The following is a 16,195-nucleotide window of genomic DNA, read 5'->3' as shown; positions in this document are numbered from 1 at the left end:
CCAAAATAATCTGTCCCCTTTACCACTAGAATATCCATGATTGTCATTGTAAAATCAAAACACATACTCACCTATACCCTTGCACTGATCACCGCAGAACACATACCGCAGAGACGCCACACAAAACAGCTCTGAAAATGTGTGTTTACAGACATATTCAAAGCTGGCGACTGGGATCTGACGGGACATGCAGGGATATCCATGTGCCCTCAGCCAATCATGGTTGCGGCTTTCGCAATAAGGTCCCGCTGATTGGCGACAGCTACTGACAGTTCCCACATGTGAGTTCCCACGTGACAGCTGTCATTAGCCTGACCCAAACAACGGTTGATTCTCACAAAGCAGCGCCGCTGATTGACATAGGGGACATGGATATCCCTGTATGTCCCGCAAGATCCCAGTCGGCAGCTATGAATATGTGTGTCAACACACATATTCAGAGCTGTTGCGTGTGGCATCTGACCGGTATGGGTTGTGTGGAGACCAGCGCAGGATATTGTTGAGTATGTAAACTTACTGACAGGCCCAGTCATCATGGTTTTATACTGTAGTAGGGGACCTAAACATCTATTATAGGTAACTATGTGTCAATGGGTAGCTGTGTGTATTAAATTTGAAATGGACACGGTGTGTATTTTTTGTATATTTTTTAAAAGCATTTTTGGAGTTTGAAGTGACAGGTGTGCCATGTCTGCTGGCACTTCTACTTCCAATGTAAAGTAATTTTTTAACACATTATTTAGCACCCATATTTGGCCAAAAGGTCAACATTTTGAAGACCAACATGTGTAAAGGAAGGGATTTTTCCTGTAATTAGCCCTCCATAAGCATCTTCACATCAATTTGACAAGTTTTCTACCCCTCTATTTTACCAACAGAAATGGCTGCTAACCGTGAGTTTTGGACAGGATTCATTGATATATACAGAGATCATGAGTGCCTGTGGAACCCAAAAATGAAGTCCTTCTTAGATCGGCAAAGGAAGGCAGTAGCATATGAGAAATTGATCACATATGCACAAACCCGGGATTCAAAGGCAAACCTAGCTTCTGTGAAGCAAAGAATAAACAATTTCCGAACCGCTTTTACAAGGGAACACAACAAGTACCTCAGCTCCATGCGTTCCGGAGCTGGGACAGATGAGGTCTATAAACCAACACTATGGTATTATGATCTGTTCACCTTTGTCTTGGATAAAGAGCCGGAGATGCCGTCGGTGGGTATTCTGGATGAGGACGTTCCTTGCCAGGATTTGGAGAGTCAAGAGAGCGTATGTTTTTTTATTGACTTAATGTGTTTTTCAAAAGGACTATTTGTTTCACATTTTTATTTTTAAAAATTCCAGCATATGTAATATGTATTACAATGTTGTTTGTTAACATTTTCAAACCACATCTTAGTTTTTTGAGGCAGCAAGTATTGGATGTACCTTTTGTTTTTATCGTGCTTTCAATATGGATGAGGAGAATAGTTTAGTTTTCATTTGGATATTTTGGGAAAACTTTACAATTAGGGTGAAAATGATCGTGTGCCCCCCATAAAGGTGTTTAGACATGTGTTGTAAATGTTTTTTCAGCCAATTTGAATGTTATTTGGGGTTGATTTTTTTAAATGTTGCCCTCCAGGTGTATATTTCTGTGCAGAATCTTAAAAGTCAAAATGTTTATTGGAAAATGCAAAACTGACAACTTATTATAACAATGTCATTATTGTGCTTCTTTCTCCTAGTTTCGTGATCCGGAAGTTGTTGTTGGCTCTCCATCCAGCGTACACATCAACCGTGGGGAGAGCAGCATGGTGCAGCCAACAGCTGAAGAGCCTGCCCAAGAAGCCTCTCAGCCACCGGCAAAGAGGAGGAGGCCGGGTGGCAAGGCTGAAGCGAAAACCTCACGGTCGGGACGGTCGGAGGAAGAGGATGAGTTTATGAGGCTTGCAAAGGAGGTGTTGAATAGAAACACTGATAGATTTACAGTGTTCGGGCTTAATGTAGCACACGACATGCGGCTAATGAATCCCCAGGCACAGGTGTATTTTGAAAGGGTCGTATATGAGGCGTTGCATCGTGGGTTAGTCGATACTCTCGAAGAACACACGACGCTAACCCCATATAGTCTCCACCAGCTACCACCACCATCATATCCAAACTTTGCTCCCCTTCGTTCGTTACCACCAAACCCTCCGTATGAATATCATTCCCACTATGCGTCGGGGTCCACTGCTCCCCCTTCCCAACAACCTGGGCCATCCACGAGTACTGTGCAATCACTTTGGCACAGTACTCATGCAGTACTTCATCCTGATGATGAGTATTGATTTTTGGATAACATTTTTTTTAAAAAAATTTGCGAGTTTTTTTTGGTGTAAGCTTCATAATTTTATCCCTCCTCTATCTCCAGCTGTTTATTTCAGATAATGAGTGAATAGATCATATTATCATACAGTTGGATTATTAGCCTCATTTATCCCTGCTCTGGAATATTGGAGTTGAAGTATTTTGTTGTGCTTCCCTTGTATAGTGGTCGGAAATTGTTTTTTTTGGCTTCACAAAGCTAGGTATGTTATTTGCATTGGGGTTTGTGGCATATGTGACCAATTTCTCATGTGCCTGCTTCCACCGATCTGAGAAGGACGGATGTTAAGGGCACCCATTATCTCTGTATATTTTTATGAATCCTGTCCACAATTTAATTTATTATAATGGCCAGGAATGGCATTATAAAACTCTGAAAAAGTGAAACACTTGTCTGTTTTTTATTCAAATAACAATGTTATTTGATTTTGTACCCAAACCTCACTTCCTAAGTTTAACAATAGTTAGTGGATATTTTATTCTGTTGTAAAAATGTACCAAAACAATGTACATAAAATCCAGCCAAAACTAATGGCAAATTTAGACAATGTACATAGCTCAACACAGCACCCAAGGTACGAGGGGAACACATGAAAAAGTTCCAAGGTAACACATGAAACGGTGCTAACACATGGTACCAAGGTAACACATGAAACGGTGCTAACACATGGTACCAAGGTAACACATGAAACGGTGCTAACACATGGTACCAAGGTAACACATGAAACGGTGCTAACACATGGTACCAAGGTAACACATGAAACGGTCCTAACACATGGTACCAAGGTAACACATGAAACGGTGCTAACACATGGTACCAAGGTAACACGTGAAACGGTCCTAACACATGGTACCAAGGTAACACATGAAACGGTGCTAACACATGGTACCAAGGTAACACATGAAACGGTCCTAACACATGGTACCAAGGTAACACATGAAACGGTGCTAACACATGGTACCAAGGTAACACAGTAAACCTATTTAAATTTGTTTTTTTGTTTGGGATGTGTGTGTGTGATTTGTTCCAACTTTGGTAGTAGTTATCTAAAAAAAGAACAATGTAACTATATAGTACACTAGTGCACTAGTCCTGAAGACAAGGTCCTGGGAGACCTTGAAACGTCGACTTTGAAGTGGTGTATCATGTAATTTTTTCAATACACATCGTGGTTTTCAACATGGAGTGCCGCTTTCTTTTTTCATTAGGGGACCTACACAGCTCCTAAAGGGAATACCTGCAATATATATATATATATATATATATATTATACAAACACAATATACCTTAAAATAATGACATGACAAGATGTTATATTGTGAAGGGTTCAATATATTTATTTTCATGTGAAATAAACGTGCAATAAAAAATTTCTTCATTTGGGAAAGTCATTAATTAGGCTAAGAAATCTGGGATTCTTGCCACGGGACAGCACCTTCCCCATTAAAGAAAGACACATATTGTTCTCTTATCTGTCTACCACCAGGAGTACTTGATTGTGGAACTGTGGGGCGAGACACAGATATGAGATGTTGGGAAATTTGGTCCGTACCTTCCACTGCAGTAGAAATACTTGCATTTAGTGTCTTGCGCCTTAATAGATTGTGCAATGCACAGGCTGCTAAAACAATGGCATTAATCTTGTCTATGCGGAGGTTTATAGCACTATGAAAAATGCGAAACCGGTTTGTGAGTAGGCCAAAAGCATTTTCAACACATCTGCGTGCCCTGGATAGCCGATAGTTAAAGATTCTCCTATCGTGAGTCAGAGTTCTTTGGGGAAAGGGCTTCAACAAATGGTGGCCTAAGGCAAAGGCCTCATCGGCCACAAACACAAAGCCAAGTCCATGTGCGCACTCATCCTGCGGGGGCAGATGGAGGGTGTTATTAGCAAGACGTTCTTCAAACTGTGTTTTTTGGAAGGATCCCCCATCGGAAGACCTTCCTTTTTTCCCAACATCAACAAAGAGAAACTCCAAATGCGCATTGACTACCGCCATTAAAACAATACTAGAAAAACCCTTAGAATTATAATATAAGGATCCAGATCTGCTTGGGGGGGTTATCCGGATATGTTTCCCATCTATGGCTCCACTGCAATTTGGGAAATTCCATTTCTGGGAAAAATCTAAAGCAACAGCCTGCCAATCATCTTAAAGGTGAAAAACACACTATTATATAAACAAGTTAAAAAACATGATGGCAATGTAAATTTTAAAGACACAATACAGGACTGTTGCCATTATGGTGTGAAAACATTATTAAATGTCTACAACAAACATAACATATGAAGTAAGGCCCCCTGTTGCAAATAAGGGGGGAGCGGTGGGGCATTTATGCATGGAAGTATTGAAGATTTTTTAAAGTGTTTTGGAAATGTCAAAAACACAATCGACTAAGCAAAACAGTCAATACAGTATTAGGGTGCAAGAGCCACTGGGGACAGCAGGAATGCACACACACAAAAGTACCTTCCAATGTATTATGCCATTTAATACTTAAACATGTACACCCAAACATCTTTCAACAACAACAGCAACATGCAATGTAATTATGAAATTAACAAAATAAAAAACATGTCATTGTTGTCCCCCAAAGTTGACTAACAATGCTTCCCAATGTAAAAGCAGGGCTCTTCACAGGCTGGTTTCTTTGTCCAGCAAGGTCACCAGAAATAGGTTTGCAAACAACAGTTCACCACCCACACCCCTGGTGTAAGAGGCTGTCCTCTGAAGTTAGCTGAGTCAAAAGAAGCCTCCAATTGCTTCAGTGGCTACTGTTCACCCTCATGCAGTTTGCGTGTGATATCACAAACAACGTCAGGAGGCTGTCCCACACACATGCTGTATGTACTTACATTGAGGAACAGGAAGGCAGCGGAAGCAGCTCCCAAGTAAAGGTAACTTATTTGCAGGAAGTGGTTCCACAACCAGTCTTGGGGGCGCTGCATACGTGCTGAGTCAGGGAGACTACTTAAGGCTGTGGCCAATACATAGGACCACTAATTGAGGTTGGGGGCAGTGCATAAGGGCAAAGCCAAACAACAGGGGCCAATACTAAAGGGCAAAACTGCAAGGCCCAAAGCATAAAGGGGAAAAGTACAGGGGCCAATACATAATGTGCACTTTGGCAAGAGAGCCAGTGGGGGAGCAGCGTATGACCTGTTGGGATGGAATAGTAAGGGAGATAGGGCTTTGTCCTGTTTACAAAATAATTAAAAATTTACACTTCTGGCTAGATTTTCTTTACAGGCATTTGTGTCTAAAATGAGGTGCGTAAGAATGTTACAAAAACTGTGTGTTCCTGAAGAAGGTGAAAAGCACATCATTGATAAAAAATTAAACACATTACTCCAAACAATACACAAACTAAATCAATTTAATAATGTTTTTTTCTACAAAAGCCAAAAAAAAAACACATAACTCTTCTATGTTTGCCCCTCAAGGTGTTGTGGAACTACATATACAAGGATGCCCTGCCATTTAGCATGTTGTAACTTTAAAATGGTGTAAGGTCATGCTGGGTTGTTTAGTTCCACAGCACCTGGAGCCACAAAAGTTTTGAGACCCCTGAATTATAACGTAATAATGAAGCTTTACACATTTAAAATTTTTACTCTAAATATACAAGTACTTTGCAAATCCAAAAATAACACAATTACCTTAAAATAATCAGGCTTTAAGGCCCTGTATATAGCCATACAGGTCTCCGGAATAATCAGTCCTAAAGCCTGGGGCGAAATGAGCGTACCAAACTTCAGATCGGCCATGGATCTTCCAGTCGCTAGGTAGCGAAGGGTAGCGACAAGCCTCTCCTCAGCAGATATAGAGTGCCGCATGGCTGTATCCTGCCTCTGGATGACAGGGGTAACAAGCCGCAGCAAGTCCTGGAAAGTCTGGTCGTCCATACGCAAGAAATTCCTGAAGTCATCAGGGTTATTCTCACGTATCTCCATCAAGAGAGGCATATGCGACATGGTCTCCCGGCGTAACAGCCACTCCTTGGTCCAACAGGAACGAGGCCTTCTCCTCCTCTCAGACCTCCTCCTGCCAGACAACATGACAACTCCAGCATAAGCCACCAGAACACTGTGACTTATGGGATCCATCACAGAAGCACAAAGAACACACTTTGTTAACAGGCAAGCCAGAAACAAAGCCAAGCACAATAGCTATGCAACAACGTTTAGGAGGTAAAAACCACACCAAACTAGCCACAGAGCATAAATGCAGACTTTGGAAATGGCCGACAGCCTTTTTAATCTGTGTGGAAACGCCCTCACACAAAACAACATCCACTTAAAAAATTGCCACTCCTTTTTTAAAAAAAGGACCAATAAAATTAGTTTGGAGGCATGCCTCATTTACATACAAACAATTTCGTTCTTCGTTCATCGTTTGCTAAATCGTTTATGGAAATCGTTCATTCTTTCCTTCAAAAACGATTTTCAAAAACGATTTTCGTTCAACTTTCGTAAACGAAAATCTGAACGAAAATCGTTTACTAAAATCGTTCATTAAAAAAATCGTTGTGTGTGTACGCAGCTTTTTAGTGTTTGCTTTTGAAAATATTTAACACATCAGTGTATTGGGGACACTGATGTGTGGCATATTGTGTATTGTGGCACTGTTGTATAACATAATTTTGTATTGGGAGCACTGATGTGTGGCATATTGTGTATTGTAGCAAAAATATGTGTTGGGGCACTGATATGTCGCAAAATTATTTGTTGGGTGCAATGATGTGTGGCATATAATGTATTGTAGCATTGATGTGTGGTGTGTTATATTATATAAGACAGACACACATTACAATACAGGTCCCCATCTTTGTATTAAACCATCAAATACAAATCTACAGTACATGTCAAACTTTTAACTGTGTAAGGTTTCTCATGCCCAGTCCTCAAATACTACATACAGGAGCAAGTGGTATAGTTAAGGTGGAATATATATATATAAAAAACTAAGCCCAACAAACTAATTTTGATTTGTTGTACTGTAGGAAAAAATATATTGTCTAGCATCTCTTTATATAACAGACCAAGGGCCAAATGTAATAGCCTATAGTGCCTCTATAAATTTGTGGGCAAGAAGAATGAGGTACTGTATATTCATGTGTCATGAGGCATGGTAATAGGGTGTCCCAGCAATTCTGATGCTCTGGTCTGACCCCCTACCCTTTCTTTTCCTTTTCAATACTGTACACACTATGGTTGTTGTATGTTGTACACTTTCGCTGTTGCTATGCTTTTAAGGTTTGTTGGGGACCAAGAGCAACTAGCTTGTTTTAGTCCCTTGCAATAATATTGTCAAAATTATACAATGACAAAGTTATTAAAAATATAATGTGTCAATCACCATCAGCTTTTAAGAAGAGATTTTATCATTAAAAAAATACAAATACTGTAAGTTCCTATCACTTCACATTAATCCACACTGAAGTACCTACTATTTTACATTATGCCACAATGAAGTAACTATGAATTAATTATCGCACACCATAGTTTCCTCAGTTCAAATTATGCTACACTTTGGTGCCCCCATTTCACATTATGCCACAGTGTAGCTAACCATTTCTAGAGAGTACAACCTGGTTCACCGTTTGGAGAGTTTATTAAAGTTTTCTGTCACAAGCAGGTGAGCACTACCATTAGGCAGCTTTAGCCAGTTACCTAGAGCACAAGAACCCGTGGGAGTGTAGCTGAGGGCACTAATATTAAATGAATTATGTCATTGTAAGAAACATTCTTACTACACCTATTGCTGGCCAAAGATATTGTAATATCGCCCTGCTCCTTTACTTTCAGTGATAGTGCCACTCAAAGTGCTGTTGCAGCTGGAACAGCAATCCAGGCAGAAACACCGACCTCTTCTTTGTCCTTCTAGCAAGTGAAGAAAATGCATGCATAGGACTCGGGAGAAGGTTATGTTAACTCCTATGATTTGTTTGGACACTGCTGTATGATAAGCAACTTTTGGCATCCTTAAGTGTCGTGGATGTCTTGTAATGTTGACTGCCGGGAGCCATTCTGCATGCCGGACCCAGATACAGGTGCCGCTGGCCACCTATTCTTGGGAAGTGAGTGTGAATGTTAAACAATGGGGACCACTAGGAATCTCCATGGTTCCCCGGTCCAACAATGTGTGAGTGGTCCCGGCAGGTTTACCTGCCTTTCTAGCATTGCCCAACTGCTTGGGCGATCAGTACAATGTTGTCCTGCTCAGAAAGGGGGTAGATGGGACTTGTCTGCTAAAATGATTTAGGTTAGTAGGTATGCAAGATAATATTACAATGCAAACATGAACCTTGTTGAGTTTAAAAATAAGTGTTTTAAATTGTTTAGTTTATTTATTATGACTATAATACATCTGTGCATAAACAAAATTATCTAAAGATGATCTGTTGGGATACATGCTCATGTAAAGCAGATATTGAGAAAACCAGTTATTGTTATATCATGTGCTGCAACATGCCTAACAATATCACTGACATTCCAGTCATGGTATACGTAAAATGGGAGGCTTGCTGAGAGCCACATGCATGCAAGTATGATTAGAACTGTCAGATTCCTCTGGAACATTTGCATCATTAAGTAATAATAGCTTGTTCTGCAGGAAAGTGCAAATGATAACTTCTTTTAATTCAGCATTCCCACTCTAGCTCATCAGTGTCACACTGCTCATTAAAAATGTAATAGTTTCTATCTGATTATTAAAATCTACTAGCATTTGTTTTATGTCCAATTTTTATTTTTTACCTCTCATATTCAGCAATTCCTCCAAATGTTATATGAGAACCAGGATAAAACCTTAAGGGGTAAATTTAATAAAGTGAGAGTTTTTAGAAGTGGAGATATTGCCCATAGCAACCAATCACATTCTAGCTATTATCTTCTAGAAGGTGCTAGACAAATGTTAAGTAGAATCTGATTGGTTGCTATGGGCAACATATCCACTTCTAAAAACTCTCACTTTAGTAAATTTACCCCTAATAGTCTATTCTGTACTAAAATTTGCAGAAATGACAAAACACTTCCTTCACCTCAGTGATTTGACCTTGGCTGGAAGACTGTGGAAATAGCCCTGAATATGTCCTAATTTTTTCCGTATTTATTGAATTAGTTATGTATATTTAAATTCAGGAATTGTATTTTGCATGTCAGGGCAATACAAAGCAAGGAACAACTTAATCCACCCAACTCCTCATACTGAAAGATGCTACCATCTTGGCCTTAACATCCATGTTCTTACATGCATAAACATATGCATTCGCACAAAAAATATACATGACACCAAATAATGTTATCCTGACTGAATGGTTTTATTTGCTTTATCATTCATAGAATATGAAAAAAGGAGGGGAATTAATTGTAAAAATTTACAGTTTCTCTAGCTCTCTAGCTTAAAACAAATGTAAAATATTTAAAGATCTATACATGTAAATAAGAGCTACAGTATTTAAACTTGATTCAATATGATTTTTTTTAACAAAAATGTAAATTTAGGATTACATAGCTTTAATTTATTATATAATGTGATAATTCTCCAAAAATGACGATTTTGGGGATATTTTTGAAAACCAAAAATAAAAAATGAAAACTTGATCGCACTCCGGTAGACTGGGAGTGGGCAGGCATTTGGAGTGATCGGCAACTGTAGACACACACACCTGTAGAGTGGGGGCAGGCTGAAGTGACCGGCAGCTGCTCCTCTCTGCAGCTGCCGGCTCTTTATGCTGTGACCAGCAGCGGCTGCTCCTCTGTGCAGCCGCCGGGACAGGGGGCAGTAATGTTTGACCAGTGCCTGCTCTTTTCTACTGCTGCAGAATCGTTACACGAGGGGCAGGCTGGATTGACCGGTGGCTACTCTTCTCAACAGCTGGCAGGCTGGGTGAGGGTTGCCACTGGACTGCACACACTGGGGGAGGCATTTCAAGATACAGAGGGGCTGGGAGGTCCCTCTGAGATTGTCCAGCATGCCCGTCTGATGCAATATTTTCCAGTAAACTGTCGGCCGCATCGGGCAGTGTATGCCCGCGCAGCCGACAGACAGACATTTCCTGTGTTCCTTCCTACGGAAGGAACAGGGAAATGTCTCCTCCCCCGGGGGCGGAGCGCGGATGTCGGGCTATACTCTGTGAGATTTCTCTCACAGTGTATGCCGCGGACATCTGCGGCTGGCAGCCGGCCAGATAAAATGTCTGTCGGTCCAACAGACATTTTATCTGGCAGTGTATGCCCAGCATTAGCAATATTGTGGCTGAGCAACAGTATTCTATTTGTTGCTATAACTGAATATTGGCAACTTGGAGTGAGCTCACCCAATTCAGCTGTTTTGGCTGCATCTCTCTATGTTCCCCCGTTGTGCTGAGTGATGTGACAGCCTGCAGAATATGAAATGGAAACACCGGGGTTCACGTGTAAGTAGTGGTCTTTTCCCGTTAACTGCAGTGTATTCCTTGGCTGTGTCCGAGGGTGTAACTGCCGCTTGCTTGAACCTTTTGTCCTCTCACAGCGGGATCTCCCGTTGGAAGGCACAGCTCCGTAACAGCAATGGGAACCTGGCTGTTATCTGCCGCTGGCCGGCTGTACTGGGGCCCCGCTGCAGCAAATACTTGCAGTCAGGAAATGATTGGTACAGTACCGTAGCTGGCAGTGGACACTGCGTGCCGGTTAGCTGATAATGGGGTCCCGCTGCTGTAGATAATTGCGGGATGCACATGTGAAGTTTACTGAAAATAGCTCATCAGCGTAAATATCGGAACTGCGCCCTTCTCTGAATCAGGCCTTTTCAATAAGTTTTCCTGTATATTTTCTAACTTCTGTTTATTCCTCTATTCATTTTCTTTGCTATTCCTGAATAAGTAAATATATACTGTAGTGAGGCCACATTAGATGACAAACTGCGCAGGGAGTTCCAAAACTGAATTGGGTGAGCTCACTCCAAGTTGCCAATATTCATTTATAGCAACAAATAAAATATTGTTGCTCAGCCACAATATTGCTAAGGAACATAGTATCTCTACAAAAAATATACAGGCCCTCATTCAGACCCGGTCACAAGCGCTAAGCTCTCGCAACCGGGTCGATGTTAAGGCCCTGCGCACGTGCAGCGGCCGCACTGTGCATGCACAAGCCCCAGAGCGAGAGAGAATTTCACTCGCTCCGGAGCTCACTACAAAAGGGGCGACTGTCGATGGTGATTGACAGCTCGCCCCGTTTTGTAGGCGGGGCGGGGGGATGGCTACACAAACACGGAACGCTTGCCGTTTTGTGGGCAGATGCACTGACATCAGCAGTGATGTCAGTGAGGAGCTTCCTGCTCGATCAGAGCAGGAAGCTCCCTGGGGCTTGCGGCTGCCGAGACCCAACCTTAGGGTCTGGTTGCAAGCCGCGATGGTCGCGGTGGTCTTGACCATCGTGACCATCAACCTGGTCGGTCGCTAAAGCTGTGGGTGGTAACCCACAGCTCAGCTAGCGACCAGGAGGCCGCACTTGAAAAAGTAAGCAGCCGCCCTCATTTAGAGCGAGCGGTCGCTTCTTGCCACAGTTCCAACTTTCAGCCTGGTTATAATATAATCGGGAAAACTGAATATATTTATTGACTTTATTTTGGATTTTTTCTGTGTTTATTTCCTCATTCCCTTTTTTCCTATTTTTAATCTATTGTCATATATCTTCATGTACCTCACTGTACGAAATATACATGCACTATTTAGATTTTTTATACTTATATTATGCAACTGTGTAATAAAAAGTATTATTTTACAATATATACAATTACATGTTTCAAACCATTTATCACTAGTGTGGTCGAATCAGCGCAGCCAATTAGCCATCTCCCAGTTTCTGAAGTAATTGCACAAACTCTTCTTTTTTGGCAGCAGCTTTTTCTGACACTAACAAGATCATATAGGGAGCGCTATTTTTCTTCAGATTTTTAGTATTTTGATTTCCAGATGGAGGGAGTGAAGATGAAGATCTGCTCCTCCTATTGGAATACAGTAACCGCATGCTGCCTCTGGAAACAGGCAGCATGCGACTATGCACTGGACGCTTTCATTGGCAGTCATATTAGCTGCTCTGCTGCCAGGAACTTAGGTGGGCGATCCCGCCGGCCAATCACTAGAATCGTGGAATATAAAATCATGGGCAGCCTGCCCCTGGCAGTGCCCCCTATCCCATCTGGCACCCAGAGCACACGCTTCACCAGCTCCACCCAAGCTATACCCCTAATAGTAAAAAAATCAAAGCTTGCATATGAAAAACAAAAGAGCAGTGTTACATTACTAATTGTGTTTAATTGATACTTTATTAAAACAAGAAACAAAACAAAGTGTACAGTTTATCAAGAAGAGACAAAAACATTTTTATTTTGCACATTTTTTTTAAACCAATTGCATTACAGTGTATCACAAGATGATCTAGGACTTTGAACAACATATGTTATAGATTACATCTAGTAAACCAGGAAGTGGGGATTACTGTAGTAAAGTTTATTTGTAATGTTAAAAAAACCCAAAATGTAATACGCCCTCAGGGTTCTTCTTCAACTAGGTACTAGAATGATGTGCATATGTTGGGCTAATTAGACCATTTGTCTCCAGCGATAGTTGTGGTTCCTCAAACTAGATGAGGATAAGAATATTTAGTATTCCCTAGTCTCAGATTAGATCAGGAGAGGGTGAAAACCAAAGACAATTAATGTACTATACATACCATAGAAAAATAAGCAAAGCGGAAAACCATTTTTTTTCAATGTTTTCATGTTCATTCTGCATTTGTGCAAATCCTAGTGGACCATGTATGTGGATCCCTTATGCACAATACATGAAGATCAGGAATACAAATTGATCTGTTACTGTGCAGGAATTTTAAATATCTGACAAGTTTCAACAACAATTGTCTTAAGGCATACAGATATACACTTTACCCTGTAGAGTATTAAATAAAATACAGCTGATGCCTGATACATGTTAATTATTCTCTATTCATTATTCAGATCACTTTGAAAACCCTTAAAGTTACCATATCAAAGCACAATAATAAATTGTACTTCATGCTAACCAGCAGCAGCTCCTAGCCTCTTATCTGAGGGGGGCTGCCACTGCTGCTGGTCTGGCCGGCTGGGTCCTGGCGCCCAGGGGCGCCGAGAGGGGGGAGAGCAGGTACAGATTACCCGAGCCTGGGCTTCCTGAGGGGCCCGGTATGGCGCTGCCCCCCTCCCTCACAGCAGCCCAGGACACAGCGTGTGATGAGCTGCAGTGGGATTCTGCTCGTGACTGCTGAGCAGCAGCCACAGCAGTCTCCTATGCCTGTGGGGGGGGAGCGATCACACTGATTGTGCCCTCCTGGCTTTGAGCAGGGCTGAGGGGGCTCAGAGCGCCCCCTCTCCCCAGCGAGCAGCGCCGCTCCTCGGCACTGCAAAACTTTTTTTTTCTGGGCAGGGTGTGTGGCCACGCCTCCCACAATTAGGCCACGCCCCCTGTTACCCGGGCCCGCCGCTGCTTTTGGCGGGCCTGCTGGTGCCTACACAATGTGTCTAGAAGGCACCATAGACCGGCACATGTGCATGAGCTTCAGTGGCGCTGCACATGCGGATAGCATCAGCTTCTAGGGACTGCACTGACTGCAGCCCCAAGAAGCTGTGTAGGGCTGCCGGAAAGGTAGAGCAGTGGCTTCCACTGGAAGGCACTCTCTACTAATCGCAGCCCGGACTGGCAGTCCCAGGGAGAGGTGTGTGTGAGTGGCAGGTGGCGCTTCCAGTGGGAAGCCACCTCCAGTCACAGTGTAGCCAGTGCAGTCACGGACTGCTACTGGCTCAATGAAGTGGCATATTTTACTGGGGACACTGCAGCCCCACAGCCCCTAGTTAAAATCTGCAACTGGTCCTAACCAATGTTATTATATTCTACTGCTTTCTTTGTAGAACAGGTTCCATGGGTCAAAGTCCTGCCCAGCACACTCCGCCATGAGGTCCGACCAGGACTCCAACCACTCCATTAGGCATCTCAGACCATTTGCCACCCCCTGGTGAAGTTTTCATCCAAATCCATCCAGTGGAAGGCCCTGAACAGGCTCCCCCAGTCAAGTTCTGACCAGCGTTCCTGGGTCAAAGTTCTACTCAGCGTACTCTAACTGGAGGTCCAACCAGGACCTCAACCCCTTAGTATGTCTACTGGGATCCAATGTTGCCACTCTGTGAAGTTTTCATCCAAATCCATCCAGTGGAAGGCCCAGAACAGGCTCCCCGGGTCAAAGTTCTGCCCAGCGTACACCAATAAGAGGACTGACTGGAACCCTAACTACCTAAAACCTGTCCAGGATCCAAATGGACCACCTTGCATTGGTTTCATCCCAATCGGTGCAGGGTGTCTGAATGCGTATCTGGACAGACAAACAAACAACAGACCAATTAATTTTATATATAAGCTGTGACTCCAAAAAAGCCCCATGTACAGACCCGAAAATACATTTCTTATGATCCAGCATATATAGGGTAAGCAACTCCCAAAAAATGCTCCTTATGCACTGACACCAACTTTATTAACTTTATTTTTTTAATTCACAACATGGCTACCTATGGGTAACCAATTAATTGTACTTTGCTTACCTTGCGTCTGTAAGATTCTGAGGTGAGGTAGGAAAAGAAGAGTGTGGGTCTTTACACATTTGACATCTTGTTCCCATCCACCTTGTGCAAGGTAATCGATGTCTGTGAGTTGCCCGCTCTCTCAGGCAACTGGGAGGGCAACCCACTAATATGGGAGTCTATCAGACATTCTTAGAGAGTAGACATCTATGCACTACATTCCAGAATTAAAAACTTTAGATCTTAATCATGGAGGAAAAATATATTTTTTTATGCAGGTATATTTTTGCCTGCCGGAAAAGGGGGGGGGGCAAGGGGAAGACTTGCCCCCCCAACCTTAGAGAGATTACCATGCACACTGAGGGCCTGATTCAGAGCTGAACGCTCTGACCAGAGCGCTCGCTCTGAATCAGGGCCCTCCTCCATGAAAATGGAGCGGCCTCCTGGCCGCTCGCATAGCTGTGGGTGACCACCCACAGCATATGCGAGCGGCCAAAAAGATGGTCGCGATGGTCTTGACCATCGCGACCATCAGACTTGCAACGGAGACCCTGCGGTAGGGTCTCCCTGCCACAAGCCCTGGAGTGATTTTGGCTCTATCAGAGCCCAAATCACTCCCACTGACATCACTAGTGATGTCAGTGGGGCCGGCTTCAGACGGTAGGCGTTCCCATGGGAACGCCTCCGTCTGGCAGGCACGCCCCCGGCACGCCCACCAAAGGGGGCATGCTGTCAATCAACATCGACAGCACGCCCCCTTTTGTGCGAGACCTGGAGCGATGGAAAGCCTGTCGCTCCCCGGGTCTCGCGCAAGCGCACGACAGAGCTCCCTCCATTGTGCGCATGCGCAGTGGGGAACATCAACATGCTTGCGAGCGTACTGCCACTCGCGAGCAGGTCTGAATGACCCCCTGAGTACCCTGCACAAGTGCAGTGCATTACTGGGAGCTGAGTAAGTTACATGAGACGCCAACTACATCCCCTGTCACATGTATTCCCCCAATATGGGGCAGGTTTCCTTTAAGAGGTGCTTTTTCTCTCATTTAAATTAGATTGCATGTGGTCAGGCCATTTTGGGGGACCTGAGCTATTCAGGATGGGTTTGTTTTGTAAACAGTCTCAATGTTGACAGTGACTGCAGTATGTTGACAATGCCAGTGCCAGGATCCTGACATGGTGCCAATGCTACTGAAAGCATTTTAGCTGTGTGGGTCTTATAACTTAACATCGTCACCTTTGACATAGTGACTA

General features: G+C 43.0%; 1 protein-coding gene across 1 annotated transcript; it reads right to left on the bottom strand.

Moving 5' to 3' along the window:
• Positions 1 to 3,751: 3,751 nt before the first annotated feature.
• On the bottom strand, positions 3,752 to 6,459 carry LOC148520000 (uncharacterized). The gene is made up of 2 exons (XM_088475940.1): positions 6,102 to 6,459; positions 3,752 to 4,503 (listed from the first exon to the last, which is right to left on the bottom strand). The coding sequence occupies exons 1-2, from the start codon at positions 6,457 to 6,459 to the stop codon at positions 3,752 to 3,754; spliced, it is 1,110 nt and encodes a 369-aa protein (XP_088332066.1).
• Between the last annotated feature and the right edge of the window lie 9,736 nt (positions 6,460 to 16,195).

Source organism: Taudactylus pleione, unplaced genomic scaffold, assembly GCF_031769625.1.
Source record: "Taudactylus pleione unplaced genomic scaffold, aTauple2 ptg000179l, whole genome shotgun sequence".
Lineage (NCBI taxonomy): Eukaryota > Metazoa > Chordata > Amphibia > Anura > Myobatrachidae > Taudactylus > Taudactylus pleione.
This window is presented reverse-complemented; position numbering and strand designations above follow the sequence as displayed.

Coding starts and splice junctions, on each gene's coding strand:
- LOC148520000 (XM_088475940.1), bottom strand. CDS start 6,459: ATGGATCCCATAAGTCACAGTGTTCTGGTGGCTTATGCTGGAGTTGTC. Junction 4,504..6,101: donor CATGGCCGATCTGAAGTTTG/GTACGCTCATTT, acceptor TTCACCTTTAAG/ATGATTGGCAGGCTGTTGCT.